Source organism: Carcharodon carcharias, chromosome 10 (genome assembly GCF_017639515.1).
Source record: "Carcharodon carcharias isolate sCarCar2 chromosome 10, sCarCar2.pri, whole genome shotgun sequence".
NCBI classification, from domain to species: domain Eukaryota; kingdom Metazoa; phylum Chordata; class Chondrichthyes; order Lamniformes; family Lamnidae; genus Carcharodon; species Carcharodon carcharias.
The window spans coordinates 141,956,092-141,972,122 of NC_054476.1; the positions used below are offsets into that span (position 1 = coordinate 141,956,092).

General features: G+C 44.0%; 1 protein-coding gene across 3 annotated transcripts in view; it reads left to right on the plus strand.

Annotated features, from left to right (window-relative positions):
- The window catches only part of smg6 (SMG6 nonsense mediated mRNA decay factor), a 417,242-nt gene that overhangs the window by 43,858 nt on the left and 357,353 nt on the right, over positions 1-16,031 (plus strand). For all 3 annotated transcript variants that reach the window (XM_041197159.1, XM_041197156.1, XM_041197158.1), the window contains exon 8: positions 3,317-3,538. In XM_041197159.1, the coding sequence (XP_041053093.1) occupies positions 3,317-3,538 (222 nt within the window). The remainder of the gene's footprint in view (positions 1-3,316; positions 3,539-16,031) is intronic.

Here is a 16,031-nt window from a genome sequence, read left to right on the forward strand (position 1 = left end):
AGTAACTTTCCCCTGCTTGCTCTTTATTTTATGAATGTCTGACATAAGGATGGGAGCATAGTATTCAGAGAATTTGAGGTTTTCAGGCAGACTGATTTTTAAAATGAGCAAAGCCACAGTATGTTTGCTGAGGAAGGTTGTCTTCCATTTTGCACCTGAACCACAGGACAGTTGCAAACCAGAGCTGAGCTCACTGATGACTTAAACTCATTGATACCCCTTCTGTGACATGCAGTGTGTCAGTGTTTTACTGCACAGTCCACACAGAGGATCTTCAAATAATCACATTAACAAAAACCCATTCGTCAATTCCTTCAAAAAGGTCCCTGGCGCTCTGGACAGATATTTCCTGAGATTAACATAATCCACTCTCTAAGATTTCCTCAGTACATCTGAGTGCCATAAACACCAGTTTGTGTGTGAGAGTATAAATACTAACTGCAGAAAATAGCAATTTAACCATTGGTTAAACTGATTCAACAGTCCTTCTCATGCAGACATGTTCTCATGCAGCAACCGTTGCTCCCTAGTTTGGTGGTGGCTGATTCTGTTCGCTTTGGATGTTTGAACTGATTTAGCCTTCAGAAGGAATTAATTGAGGCCAGTAAGATCTGTGTTGGAATTTTTCAACCTCCTTTCCCTCTCCATCCCAATCTAAATGACCATGTGTGATTCACAGTGAGATGGAGCTGCTGCTTAACACTGTATGTAAGTTTTGTACTGGCATTCCTGTTCTTCCTGTTCTCCCTCAGCCCAGTCCAAATGTCTGTGTGATTCCCACTGAGGGAGCTGCTGTGTCTCACTGTATGTTAATGATCTGAGCACTACTGGCAGTGTGGCTGGGAAACAAAATTATTGCTTTCATTCCAGGACATTTTTCTTTACCTTGGACAGACAGAGTCCAGAGCCAGTGTTGCACTTATCCCTCTTCTCTGTCTAGTCCCTCTCCATTACTTCACATCATATCTTGGATCACACAATGAAAATATATGTTCATTGTTTACCATCACAGCTATTTTCATCATCTTTTATCAAACCTTATTACAGCAGTTTTGTTAAAGGATTTAAATTAAGAAGTGATTGCTGCCCCCTCACAGTGGTTTCCAAGGTGGGACTGCCTCACTGGTGTGGAGGTAGGATTAACCATTTCAGCTACTAACAGGACATTCAACAGGCTATCATGCCCCCTGTGGCTGTCCCTCATTCTACGAATCAGGAGCGACTCCATATACCTGCTGTTTGAAGACTTTGTGTTTAGTGGGTACAGCGTGCTATTGACGTCACATCATGCTCATGCTGACAGAGCACACTATGCTCCTACTGTCCTTACTCTTTCGGTTTAGACAAGCAGGATCACACTGTTTGACCTGCTGTCTGTAACGCTACACAGGTAGTAGCTCCCAACATGCCTCCACCACACTGCTTCGTGGTTGGCGGACAGGGAGCTTGATCGCTGATTTTTGTGTTCAGTCAGGCACTAGCACTACTCTCAATGTGTGGCTGTGGTTGAGGGGTAGGGTGGGGATGGGAGATGGGGAACACATGGCAGGACAAGAAAGTGTTCGTGGAGTTGTGGGGTATTGAGCACACAATTTAGCCAGACTTCTGTCTGTTGAGTGTAAGAATCTGGAATATGGATAGTGAGTGTTACCATTGTATTTTGCATCACTGCAGTATAGGAGTTCATGGTTGAACTTGTGGTCCTCAGTGAAGCTGTAGATTCTTAAAGCTCACAGTTTGTGACAGTGTTTTGGATGCCCGCCTATGACTCTTCACAGCAGGAGACTTTAAATGAATACAGAATGAAAACACAAACCTCTCTTATGAAATACTCTTGGGATAAAATTTTAAGTCAGCACTCGCTGTTTAAATGTCCCATTTTTTAGAGTATGAAACTGAATGTCTACACTTTGCCATTTTTAAGGATTATGTCCCTTCACATTTTCTATCGTGCTCCAATTCTTTGAGAGAGGGAGTGAAAGTCACCTTCAGTAATTGAAATTCATTCCCCTTCAGACCCACCTCACCAGTGCAGTGTCTGGTTGCAGTCAAACCTGTGCCTGATCATTCTCCTCCTGTTCAGTGCCTCTGGCATTCTGTATGGATGAGGGCTCCTCAACCATGATCCCCCCCCAAGGGAGGGCCACAATCTTTGATTGATTCTGTAACTCTTAATACCCTTAGGCAAGGGTATTAAGAGTTACAGAATCATTGAATGGTGGAACAGACTCAAGGAGACAAATGGGCCTGCTTCTGTTCCTATAATCTCTCTTTTGATGCTTTTGAACAATGATCCAGCCCCTCTCCCGAGATCCTGTCCCACTTGGGTCTTATGGAAAGTGGAATAGGTCTTAGGCGATGAATATCAGGATAGAACTGTGTAAACACAGTCTAGCTAAGACCCAACACAACAGGAATGCAAGGTGACAATCCGGATCCTTTTGTTGCCCAGGCCCAACATCTGAGCAAAGCCAGAGCTGGAGTAATTCAATTTCTTCAATTTTATTGAATATAGGTTACATTACTTTGAGAAAACCTTTGCCTTAAATTCCTTCTTAAGGAGAATTCCGATGGAGTGTGCTGGACTGGCAGTGGGTGATGATGTATAGATACTATTTGAATATGCCAACTGCAAGATTTCACTTTTACTTCATTGAGTGGATTTCTAAATGCAGAGACATGATGATTCCACAGTGCTGTTCGAAGGAGAGCTGGGGAATTCTCTGGATGTTCTGGTCAAATGAACAAGGAGCGGGAGTAGGCCATTTAGCCCCTCAAGCCTACTCCACCATTTAATAACATCATGGCTGATCTGATGTTAATCTGAAATCTGCATTGCACCAATCCCTGACTGCCGAATTTTATCCCTCAACCAACACCTAAAAACAGATGATCGGACCTCGTATTTAATTTCTGTTTGTGGGAGCTTGCAAATTGAATGTTGCTTTTCTTTCATCATAACACCGACTACACATCAAATGTATGCAAAATACTGTGGATGCTGGAGATCTGAAATAAAAGCAGGAAATGCTGGAAAACCTCTGCAGGCCTGGCTGCATCAGTGGAGAGAGAAACAGTTGACATTTTGAGCTCGTGTGACTCCTCTTCAGTGCTCCAGCACTTTCTTGTTTTATTAAACATCGAATGTACTTCATTGACTGTGAAGCATTTTGGGATGTCTTGAGCTTGTGAAAGGTGCTATAGAAATACGTGTCTCTTATGTTTTCTGCAGTGTTTGTTTGTCACCCCAATGACTATGCATGCTTCTTGTGCAGGAAATTCTTGGTTTCATGGAGTGCTTGTGTTTCTATTCCAGGCTGAACAAGCTGAGTTCAAGAGGCAGCAAGAATCTGAACTCAGCCCGGGCCCCAGAGGCAAGGGCAGGAAGCAGACTCTTAGGCAGGTTGGGGAAGACACCAGCCGGGTGGAGGTTTGGATCCGTGCCACTCACCCTTGCTTGTCTCAGGGAAGTGAGTCGGGCAGAGATGATGGAACTTCAGAACAGGATGAAGATCTTGGAAACCTCTCTCCTAGTGATGTAAGTATACTGATGTAGTCACCTCTGCATAATGGATATTATTGTGCAGCTCAATGGAAAATAACCAGTTGGCCACTGAGCCAAAGTGTATGGTAGCCCTGGGAATCAGATGGATTTGGATAAGATACAATTTTATAATTATTGTTTACTACTTGTTTACAAGATTGAGATTGGCTACCTGACCATTTGATTTCATGTCAGTATAAAGCATTTTGTGGCTCTTGCTGTATGTCCCGTTGTAATAGAGGGTTGAGCCAACTTGGGTTTCCTTGTTCATGAGTCACTGAAAGCTAACGTAGATATAGAAAGCAGTTAAGAAGGCGGCGGCATAGTGGTATTGTCACTGGACTAGCATTCCAGAGACCCAGGGTAATGCCCTGGAGACTTGGATTCAAATCCTGGCGCAGCAGATGCCAATAAAAATCTGGAATTAAAAGCCCAATGATAACCAAGAAACCATTGCTGTTTGTTGTAAAAACCCATCTGGTTCACTAATGTCCTTTAGGGAAGGAAATCTGTCGTCCTTACCTGGTCTGGCCTACGTGTGACGCTAGACCCACAGTGATGTGGCTGACTCTTAAATGCCCTCTAAGGATAATTAGGGATGGGCAATAAATGCTGGCCTAGCCAGTGACAATTGATGGCTACATCCCATGACTGAATTTTAAAAAATGGTATGTTGGTCTTTATTACAAGAGGATTTGAGTATAGGAGTAAAGATGTCTTACTGCAATTATATTGAATCTTGGTGAGACTACACCTGGAGTATTGCGTGCACAGTTTGGTCTCCTTACCTAAGGAAAGATATAGTTGCCATAGAGGGAGTGCAATGTAGGTTCACCAAATTAATTGCTGGGATGGAGGGATTGTCCTATGAGGAAAGATTAAGTAGACTGGGCATTTATTCTCTGGCGTTTAGAAGAATGAGAGGTGACCTCATTCAAACATATAAAATTCTTACAGGGCTCATCAGGGTAGATGCAGGAGGGATGTTTCCCCTGGCTGTGGTTGGGAGGGGGGTGGGGCGGGGTGGGGGAGTGGTGGTTTTAGAACCAAGGGACATAGTTTCAGAATAAGGGCCAGGCCATTTAGGACTGAGATGAGGAGGAATGTCTTCACTCAGAAATGGTGAATCTTTGGATTTCTCTGCCCCAAAGGGCTGTGGAAGCTCAGTCATTGAGTAGATTTCTACATATCAAAAACACCAAAGGATTTGGGGACATTGCAGGAAAATGGTGTTGATGGTGAAAATCAACCATGATCTCATTGAATGACGGAGCAGGCTAGAAGGGCTGAATGGCCTATTCCTCCTATATCTTGTATTTTGCTTTTATTTTCTTCCCATTTTTTCCCTCCTTAGCTAACAAGTATTCCTTGGAAGTCAAAATAATCTATTACCTTCCCCAGTTAGCCTTAGCTGCAAATGTCATAACATAAGAAATAGGAGCAGGAGTAGATTGTAGAACCCATTGAGCCTACTCCACCATTCATTACGGTCATGACTGATCTTCTGTGTCAACTCCATTTTCCCACCTGCTCCCCATATCCCTTGGCTCCCTGAATGTATATATTTAAGGTTGAGACTGGCAGATTTTTGGTCAGTGATGGGGCAGAGAACCCTCTACCTCTGTGGTAGAGAATTCCAAGGATTCACAATCCTTTGAGTGAGAACATTTCTCCTCATCTCAGTCCTAAATGATCGCTTACCCCCCCCCCCCCCCAAAACAATCTGAGGCTGTGCCCCCCTTGTTTTATATTCCCCAGTCGGGGGAAACAACCTCGGTGTCTACCCTGTCAAACCCTTTCAGAATCTTGAATTGTATGTTTCAATGAGTTCACCTGTCATTCTTCTAAACTCTAGAGAAAATAGACCCAGTTTACTCAGCCTCTCAACATAGAACACCCTGTCATCCTAATGACTAATCAAGTAAACCTTGTACCACTCCAAGGCAAGTATATCCTCCTTTAGATATGAGGATCAAAACTGCGCACACTACTCCAAGTATGGTCTCACCAAAGTCTTGTACAATTATAGCAAGACTTCTTTTTACTTACTCCAATCCCCTTGCAATAAAGGCTAGCATGTTACTTACCTTCCTAATTGCTTGCCGTACCTGCATGCCAACTTTGTGTTCCTTGTATGAGTACACCCTAGCCCCTCTGAACATCACATTTACAAGTTTCATGCAGGTTTTTTCAGGTGTAACATACCAGCCAAACTTGTCTGCCCTCACTTGGTGCCCTCAACAGGGAACATGATTTAAATCTGATCCATTTTTTTTTAGCGTTTTGGTGAAATTGATTAGTGTGGAAGTATTTTCTTCCAAACTGTGCAGTGCATCCTAAGTACAACTGGTTTATAAAATCTAGGCTTGTCTTTATCTACAAAATAGGCAATGTCCAGGGTTATTTCCCATGCTGTTGAAAAAGTATGTGTGCAGCAAATGTGGCTGTAATCAATGTAACAATTATCATTGCACCTCATTGATTGAGAATGATAATTTTCTCTGATTGCGTCATGTATGTAATAGCAGTCAATTGATTGATCTGTTCTGCTGAAAGATTTCCACCTTTCCCACGGCTGTGACGAAAGAAAAGCAAACTTCAAACAAAGCCAAATATTAAAACCAAATCCCAATAAAAGCAGAGCCTATGTCTGGCATCAATAGACGACTACATGTTGAAGTATTTTGTACACGTAAATTTCTATTTTATTTCCTCCACTTGTGAGGCTGACATGCCCGCCTCATTCGAAGAATAAAAAACATATGCGACATTTCAATTTCATGTTTGCCCAGCAGAATGTCAGCACTTCTTTGTTCACCTTCAGTTATTCAATTATTAATTAAGTAGTATAAAAGGTTCAGTTTATATTGTGCAAGTTAGTGCCACTGTAAGATGCTATTTAAATAGTATATTCTGTTTGATGCTGCAAAATTGGAGCAGCACAAACATCACACAACCACTCTACTGGGTCCTTGGGAAAAAGCAGGGTTGGGGTTGGTGTGGAATGTGAAAGCGAGCAGGAAGTCTTTTTTAACTTATTCACAGGAGGTGGGCATCACTGTCAAGGTCAGCGTTTATTGCTCATCCCTAATTGCTCCTGAGAAGGTGGTAGTGAGCTGTCACCTTGAACCGCTGCACACCGAGTGCTCAAGGTATTTCCACAGTGCTATTCGGGAGAGAGTTCCAGCCTTTGAACCGGGAACTATGAAGGAATGGTGATATAATTCCAAGTCAGGATGGAATGTGATTTAGAGGGGAACTTGCAGGTGGTGGCGTTCCCATGTATCTGCTGCTCTTGTCTTTCTAGGTGGTAGAGGTCATGGGTTTGGAAATTGATGTCTCAGGAGACTTGCCGAGTTGCTACAGTGCATCTTATAGATTTTATACACTGAAGCCACACTGTGCTTATGTTGGAGGGACTGAATGCTTAAGGATGGGATGCTGATCAGGCGGGCTGCTTTGCCCTGGATGATGTCAAGCTTTTGAGTGTTGTTGGAGCTCCATTCATCCAGGCAAGTGGAGAGTATTCCATCTCACTCCTGACTTGTGCCTTGTAGATGGTGCACAGGCTTTGGGGAGATTGGAGTTGATTCACTTGCTGCAGAATTCCCAGCCTGTGACCTGTCTTGTAGCCATAAGTGTTTATATGACTGGACCAGTTAAGTTTCTGGTCAACAATAACCTCCAAGGATGTTGATGGGGACTTCAACAATAGTAATACTGTTGAACATCAAGGGAGGATGGTTAGATTTCCACTTGTTGGAGATAGTCATTACCGGGCATGAATAGGCACCACTTGTGTGGCATGAATGTTACTTGCCACTCATCCGCCCAAGCTTGAATGTTGTCCTAGTCTTGCTGCATACAGGCACAGACTGCTTCAGTATTTGAGGAATCGCGGATGATGGTGAACATTGTGCAATCATCAGCGAACATCCCCACTTCTGACCTTATGATGGAAGGAAGGTCATTGCTGAAGTAGCTGAAGATGGTTGGGCCAAGGACAATACCCTGACGAACTCCTGCAGTGATGTCCTGGGACGGAGATGATTGACCTCCAACAACCACAACCATCTTCCTTTGTAAAAACAAAAATACTGCAGATGCTGGAAATCCAAAACAAAAACAAAAACAGAATTACCTGGAAAAACTCAGCAGGTCTGGCAGCATCGGCGGAGAAGAAAAGAGTTGACGTTTCGAGTCCTCATGACCCTTCGACAGAACTTGAGTTCGAGTCCAAGAAAGAGTTGAAATATAAGCTGGTTTAAGGTGTGTGTGTGGGGGGGTGGAGAGAGAGAGAGAGAGAGAGGTGGAGTGGGGGTGTGGTTGTAGGGACAAACAAGCAGTGATAGAAGCAGATCATCAAAAGATGTCAACAACAATAATACAAAAGAACACATAGGTGTTAAAGTTAAAGTTGGTGATATTATCTAAACGAATGTGCTAATTAAGAATGGATGGTAGGGCACTCAAGGTATAGCTCTTCCTTTGTGTTCGGTATGACTCCAACCAATGGAGAGTTTTTCCCATGATTTCCGTTGTAAGATGTCACTCAAACATGCTATCCAAATGCTTTATTCTGTTGAGTCCTCAATAATGGAGCAATACTGGTTAAGTGGGTCCTGGGATTAAAGCTGGATGAGGATTGTGGAACGTGGGGGTCAGGGGTGGGGGTGGGGGGGGTTGGGGGGGGGTGTGGTGGTTCGGGGGCAGGGGTTGCACTAAAAGCGAGTAGGAAAATTGGCACTCATACAAGCCCATTCTCCAGGCTTGGAGATTTGGTTTAAAATGCTTTTTGATAGCCCTGGCACTACTGCTGAAGTTATAAAGTTTCAGCTACTTTCTCAAACTTTATTTTTCTGATTTGACATTCCCTCCCACTATTCCCAGGCTAAAGGGGCAGGTGAACAACCCTTGTGGGACTGGGCAGCAGTGCTGCAGCCCAGTTGTTTGTCTGAAGAGAAGCGGAAGTGCAAATTCACCACTGCCTCCTTTATGTGTGTTAATTTGCCTTAGCTCCCTCCCTGTCTCTGATAGGTCCTGTGGTGTTCAGGGAAGTTGTAGCCTAACCTGGCTCCTAGGTGCAAGAATTTTTTTTTGAAATATATACTTTATTCATAAAATATCTGGAAGAACATTACAAAACATTTCTAAATCGCTATCACAAAAAGTGCGATCAGATTCAACTTTTACACATGGATCACGAGGTGCTTCAATACAATCAATGAACATTACAGTCATTTCAACATGGTCATTACAGACAGTCAGACAGTGCAATGGTATTGGAGTTATCAACATACATCATGTTGCACTCTGAGGTACTTCAATACAATTATAATACAATTAGTATTCAATGCATACATTCATTGTGAGCTGTACAGCCCGAGGGGTCTACACCTTTCCCAACCCCTTGGTGCACTATGGCAGAAAGGTCTTAGACAGCAAACTTTCCCCATTGTGCCTTTGCAGTGGCTGCCCCAAACTTTAGTTCGTCCCTCAGTCCTGGACCTTGGAATGTGCCAGTCAGCAACACTCGAGGGCAATGTGCAGAAGAGGTGAGACTCCTGGCGTGTTAGAAGGATCGATAGGGAGGGCCTTTCTCACCACCAGCCAAGCTACATCTTGGTGCTTGTTGGAAAGTTCTGGCGATAAGGCATTCTGCCAAATGACTTTGTCTGCTCGGGGAACCATCCAACAGGATCCACCATCTCCTTTTCCTGCAGGGCCTCTAAGACATTACATGCCAACCACTGCCTGATGGACTTGTGGTCAGAGGTGTTTCTCTGCATAAATTTTTCCACGAGGGGCAGCTGGGACAGCATGGTCCAACTACTTGGAGCGTTCCGCGGCAGCGTGGCCAGACCCATCCTTCGCAACACTGGGGACAGGTGGAACCTCAGCACATAGTGACACTTGGTGTTTATGTACTGAGGGTCTACACACAGCTTGATGCAGCCGCACACAAAAGTGGCCATCAGGATGAGGGTGATATTGGGCACGGTTTTCCCCCCTTATCTACAGGCTTGTACATTGCATCCCTGTGGACACGATCCATTTTCGACCTCCAGAAAAAGCGAAAGATGGCTCGGGTGATCGCCATCGCGCAGCTGTGTGGAATGGGCCAGACCTGCGCCACATCCAGCAACAGCGAGTGTGCCTCACACCTGATGACCAGGTTCTTACTTGCAATGGAGAGGGAGCGTTGTTCCCACATGCCCAGTTTTCTTTCCACCATAGACACCAATAGGCTGATTGATATTTATGAAAAGGTAATTAAAATGGACTAGTGCTATATATCAGTTATCAGTTGCACATCTCAGTTGTAAGCATACTACCAGCCATGCAATAATGACAATAGCAGTTATGACTAACTGGGCTCTGAATTTTCATTTTTTGAAACCTCCTGGAGGAGACCATCTCTTGGAATTGATAGCACACTCCATTTTAACTCCAGGTGGCTTTGGTGTGTGCTCACACTACGGACAATATAAGGCTGTTAAGTAGTTAAGAGGATTCAACCTGAGGCCCTCAACTGTTCAACCTGAGGCCCTCAAAAGGCTTGACATTTTAGGGCTGAGAATGGAGCTGTGCCCCATGTAAGTTTGCCTAGACAGAGGTTCAATCAAAACCACAATGTAAAGAAGGTACTGCTAGGCAGAATCAATGCGGTGTACTCCAACTTTTAGTTACAGTGTAAGGACAGTCCTTGTTAACACAAAAAGGAACTTTCACCAACTCCCTTGGAATGCCTGTTTTCTGGCGAACAAATGAACCTTTACCAATTTTATTCTATTGGGTTTGTAACTCCTCGCTCTTAAATGAGAGAAGCTAAATGAGGTAAGGAAGGCCTACATCTTGATTCTTTTTTTGGACATCTCAGCTGAATGCTGTCAGAACAAGCAGTGCCACGTTACATTTATTTTGGGTGAGGAAGGTTGTTGCGGTCCTCGGAGATTGAGAAGATGCACGCTTGCTAATGTCTGAGAAACAACTAACAGTCTTTCTATTTATGGACGTTGCACAATATTGCAGCTCTGCTGCGGTGTGTGACTGGTCACACGTTTAAACTGCATATCCACTGCGGTGCATGACCAATCACTCGCTTGTACTGTGGCGTGTGACTGGTCACTCGCTTGTACTGAAGGGGAATGTGATGTGCTTCTAGCTGACCATAAGCTTTTGTATATCTCTGGGCAGATGTGAGCACCTAGTCGATAGAGAATTCTCCTACTCATCTCCTAAAGCTGGTCTGCAAATTGCGGTTGAGATGATCAGAAAGCATTTATAATTGAACTCTCTCTGACATTAAATGCTGTACCTCTAATAATACACAAACCTGCAGTGTAGGGACAGTGTGGTCCCATGGCATTTCATTGTATTGACATGCTATGCAGTGGCATGGTGGGAGTGCAGTGCTTGCCCTCCACATGGAGATTCTGTTCTTCTCCTGGGCTGACTGTGATGGTATTAACTGATTATATCTAGGCCACTTTCATGTGCTTTTCTCTGGAGGAGACCTGCGAGCCTATTGTGGAGAGGAGAAAGGAAATAAGGAATTGAAGAAATAATGTCCACTTGGAAGTACTAGTTAAACAGTTAATCCTGAAGCAAACAGTGATAAACTTTGAAAGGGAAGGGGCTTCCAAGATTGCCTCTAGCTCTATAAAAGAGTGTTCAATTTCTGCTGTCTCTAGCATTCCTACTACCCTCATTCATACCTTTGTTACCCCCAGACATGACTATTCCAACATACTCCTGGCTGGCCTTCCACATTCTGCCCTCATCCAAAACTCTGCTGCTCGTGTCTTAACTTACAGCAAGTCCTGTTCCCCTATCACCCCTGTGCTCGCTGACCTACACTGGCCCCTGCTTAAACAACACCTCGATTTAAAATTCTTCCCCTTTTTAAATCCCTCCATGGCCTCCCCCACTTACTATCCTTGTAATTTCCTCCTTTCCCAAATCCCTCTGAGATATCTGTGCTCCTTCAGTTCTATCCTCTTAAGTAGCCCCGATTTTAATCAGTCCACCATTGGTGGCTGCACTTTCAGTTGCCTAGGCCCCAAGATCTGGAATACCCTCCCTAAACCTCTCTGCCCCTCTGCCTTTGTTTGTTCTTTTAAGTCATTCCTTAAAACCTACTCCTTTGACCAAGCTTTTAGTCATTTGACCCAATATTTCCTGATGTGGCTGGGTGTCATACATATGAACATACGGATTTGGAGCAGGAGTAGGTCACTCGGCCCCTCGAGCCTGCTTTGCCATTTAATAAGATCATGGCGGAATTGAATGTAACCTCAACCCCACATTCCTGCTGACCTCCGATAACCTTTCACCTCCCTCCGCCACTGACGCACAGTGGCAGCAGTGTGTACCATCTACAAGATATACTGCAGGAGTTCACCAAGGCTCCTTTGACAGCACCCTCCAAACCAACGACCACTACTATCTAGAAGGACAAGGGCAGCAGACACGATGGAACACCACCACCTGGAAGCTCCCCTTCAAGTCACTCACCATCCTGACTTGGAAATATATCACCGTTCCTTCACTGTTGCTGGGTCAAAATTCTGGAACGCCCTCCCTAACAGCACTGTGGGTGTACCTACACCACATGGACTAGAGCGATTCAAGGTAGCAGCTCACCACCCCACCTTCTCAAAGGCAACTAGGGCAATAAATCCTGGCCTAGCCAGCGAAGCCCACATCCCATGAATGAATCATTTAAAAAAATCTATCTACCTCTGCCTTAAAAATATTCAAAGGCTGCTTCTACCACTTTATGAGGAAGAATTCTAAAGACACACTACCCTCTGAGAGAAGAAATTATCCTCATCTTTGTCTTAAATGAGCGACCCCTTATTTTTAAACAGTGACTTTGTTTTATAATGCTCCTGTGAAGTGCTTTGAGACGTCTCAGTACGGTAAAGGTGCGATATAAATATAAGTTGTTTTCTTTTAGTTGCTGCTTAGGAGGAGTGAATTATAGACTGGAATCTTAGGTGTATGTTATAGGCTCAAATCTAATCAAGGGGTTCAGGGTGGTTTATATATAAGGTAACATGGTTAACAAGGTCCCACAAGGGAGACTTATAAAGAAGGCAAATGCGCATGGGATACACGGTAATTTGATAAGATGGATTCAAAATTGGCTTAGTTGTAGGAGACAGAGGGTGATGACAGAAGGATGCTTTAGTGACTGGAAGACAGTGTCCAGTGGTGTACCATAGGGATCTGTGCTGGGTCCCCTATTATTTGCCATTTACATAAGCGATATAGATGACCATGTGGGGGGTAGGATTAGTAAGTTTACGGATGACACAAAGATTGGCTAGGTGGTTAACAGTGAGGTTGAGTGTCTTGGGCTACAAGAAGAATAAATGGGATGGTCAAATGGGCAGATATGTGGCAGATGGAATTTAACCCTGAAAAGTGTGAGGCGATACACTTTGGAAGGAGTAATTTGAAAGGGAAGTATTCAATGAACGGCATGACACTAGGAAGTTCTGAGGAACAAAGGGATCTTGGCGTGTGTGTCCATAGATCTCTGAAGGCAGAGGGGCACGTTAGTGGGGTGGTGAAAAAGGCATATGGGACACTTGCCTTTATCAATTGAGGCATAGATTACAAAAGTAGGGAGGTCATGTTGGAGTTGTATAGAACCTTGGTGAGGCCATGGCTGGAGTACTGTGTGCAGTTCTGGTCGCCACATTATAGGAAGGATGTGATTGCACTGGAGGGGGTACAGAGAAGATTCACCAGGATGTTGCCTGAGATGAAACATTTAAGTTATGAAGAGAAATTGGATAGAAGTGGGTTGTTTTCGTTGGAGCAGAGAAGACTGAGGGGTGACCTGATTGAGGTGTACAAGATTATGAGGGGCATGGGCACAGTGAGTAGGGAGCAGCTGTTCCCCTTAGTTGAAGAGTCAGTCACAAGGGGACATAAGTTCAAGGTGAGGGGCAGGATGTTTAGGGGGGATGTGAGGAAAAACTTTTTTACCCAGAGGGTGGTGATGGTCTGGAATGCGCTGCCTGGGAGGGTGGTGGAGGCGGGTTGCCTCACATCCTTTAAAAAGTACCTGGAAGAGCACTTGGCACGTCATAACATTCAAGGCTATGGGCCAAGTGCTGGTAAATGGGATTAGGTAGGTAGGTCAGGTGTTTCTCACATGTCGGTGCAGACTTGATGGACCGAAGGGCCTCTTCTGCACTGTGATTCTCTGAACAGATGCTTGGGAGTGAGTTTCAAGGTGAAATCTAGTCGAGGGGTTCGGGGGAGTTTCTCTATAGAATAACAGATACCTGAGAGTGAGTTACAGGCTGGAATCTAATTGAGGGGTTCAGGAGATTTATATATAGAATAACAGGAGTGAGTTACAGACTGGAATCTAATCGAAGGGTTTGGGGTGTTTATATATAGAATGACAAATGCCCATGAATGAGTTATAGACTGGAATCTAATCCTGGAGTTTGGGTGGTTTATATGTAGAATGACAGAATGAATTACATGTTGGCATTTAATTGAGAACAGCATCCGATTGTTATCTGACAAATGACCGTATCCTGAACTCTGGTTAGATAACTGCCTCAAAATGGGCTCCAGCTTTTGGTTTGAATATATGGCACATAGTGTTTATGTTTTATGTGGAGATTGCAATCAGTTTTTGGCTTCTTTTCTTGGCAGCAGGAGCGGCCAGGGTGGCTGCTGACTGACTTGGGGAGGTCCGTGTTTATGTGTGACGTTTGCCCAGCAGCCTTAACCTGTTGAATAGACCTTGCCTCACTTTGGCCTTTCTTGTGAATGTCATCTACTTGATATGTGGCTGCGGAAGATTAAAGCTGAATCTAAATAACTCAGTGGAGTGCAGGCTAAGGTTCCCCGTTGTCACCTTGCTTGAATGGCCATTCTTAGTGATGAGATTGTTGAGATAGTCGAGGCCTGGAAGTTGATGGACTATGGGAGGCCTCACCTGAACATTTACACTACCCAGCAGGTGCTGGAACCCTGGCTCATTTTCTCCTCCTTAAGTCAGGGGTGCTGAGGCCAACAGTAGCCCTTAGTGGCAGAGACTAGAACTGTGATTAAACTAGGATCCAGTTTGGTCTGTCTGACTTTGCCAACTGAAATTAGGGGAATGTAACTGTTCCTTAACCAGCAAAATTGCATGGGAAAAGACTGAGGGGTTGAAGACACTGAATCCATATATTTAAGCTTCCAGCAGCATCAGTGCCTGAACAAGTATTCTTGTTTAGAGGTTGTGAAGAAATGCTCCAAGATTTCACATTCTCCTGAATCAGTTTGGAACACAGAACGTTAAGGGGAGATTTGATAGAAGTTCTCAAAATTCGAAGAGATTTTGACAGAGGTGGGGAGAAACTATTTCCACTGGCAGGAGGGTTGTTAACCAGAGGACACAGATTTAAGGTAACTGGAAAAAGAACTGGAGGGAGATGAGAATTTTTTTTGACACAGCGTGTTATGATGATCTGGAATGTGCTGCCTAAAAGAGCAGTGGAAGCAGATTCAGTAACAACTTTTAAAATAGAATTAGATAAATAATTGAAAAGGAAATATTTACAGGGCTATAAGGAAAGAACGTGCAGCATGACTAATTGGATAGCTGTTTTTAAAGACCCAGTATGAAAGCCTGAATGGCCTCCTGTGCTGTATGATTCTGTTTATATATTTATTTTAAAAGCATAATCGGAGCTGCAGTACTCACTAAGAGCAACAGATGGTGCTGTGTGTACTTGATGCTGGATTGGGTGGTGGGGGGAGACCAGGGCCTTATAAGTGAGCGCTGTAGTTTTAAAAAATATTAAGAAATAATGAAACTTTGAGGAGGTTGTTGTGATCTGAAAGGAAATGGTTTCCTGTGTTTAAACAGCAGTAAGTTTTTCACATTAATGAACTGGAAACAGCTGGGCACTAACATCACTACAGCATATTTAAAACCAAAAACCACCTAGCCGAGTGATTGTTTTAATTTGTATACATTGAGATATTGATATTGTATATTTTTATCCAATGTATAACTGGGTTAATACCTGTTCAAGTGAGGGTGACCAGCTAATTTCAAGATGCATCCTTCTACTTTCATAACATTGCCTGTCTCCACTTCAGCCTGTTTACCTACAGCTGAAACCCTCAGCCATCATTTGTTCTTCCAGACTCAGCTATTGCAATTCTTTCATGGCCAGCCTCCCATCTTCCACCACTGTCACCTTGAGCTCATCCAAAATTCTGCTGTCCATAAAGTAGCCCACGCCAAGTCCTGCTCACCCATTACTCCTGTGCTGTCTGACCTACGTCAGCTCCTAGCCCAGCAACACATGAATTTTAAAATTCTCTTCCCTGATTTCAAATCCCTTCATGGTTGTGCTTCCCCTTTTTACCGCCTCCGCCTCTAGAACCCTCAGAACTTTGCACTGCTCCCAGTATGGCCTTTAGTTCCTACTGCCAAACTGCCCCCTCCCCCCCCTCA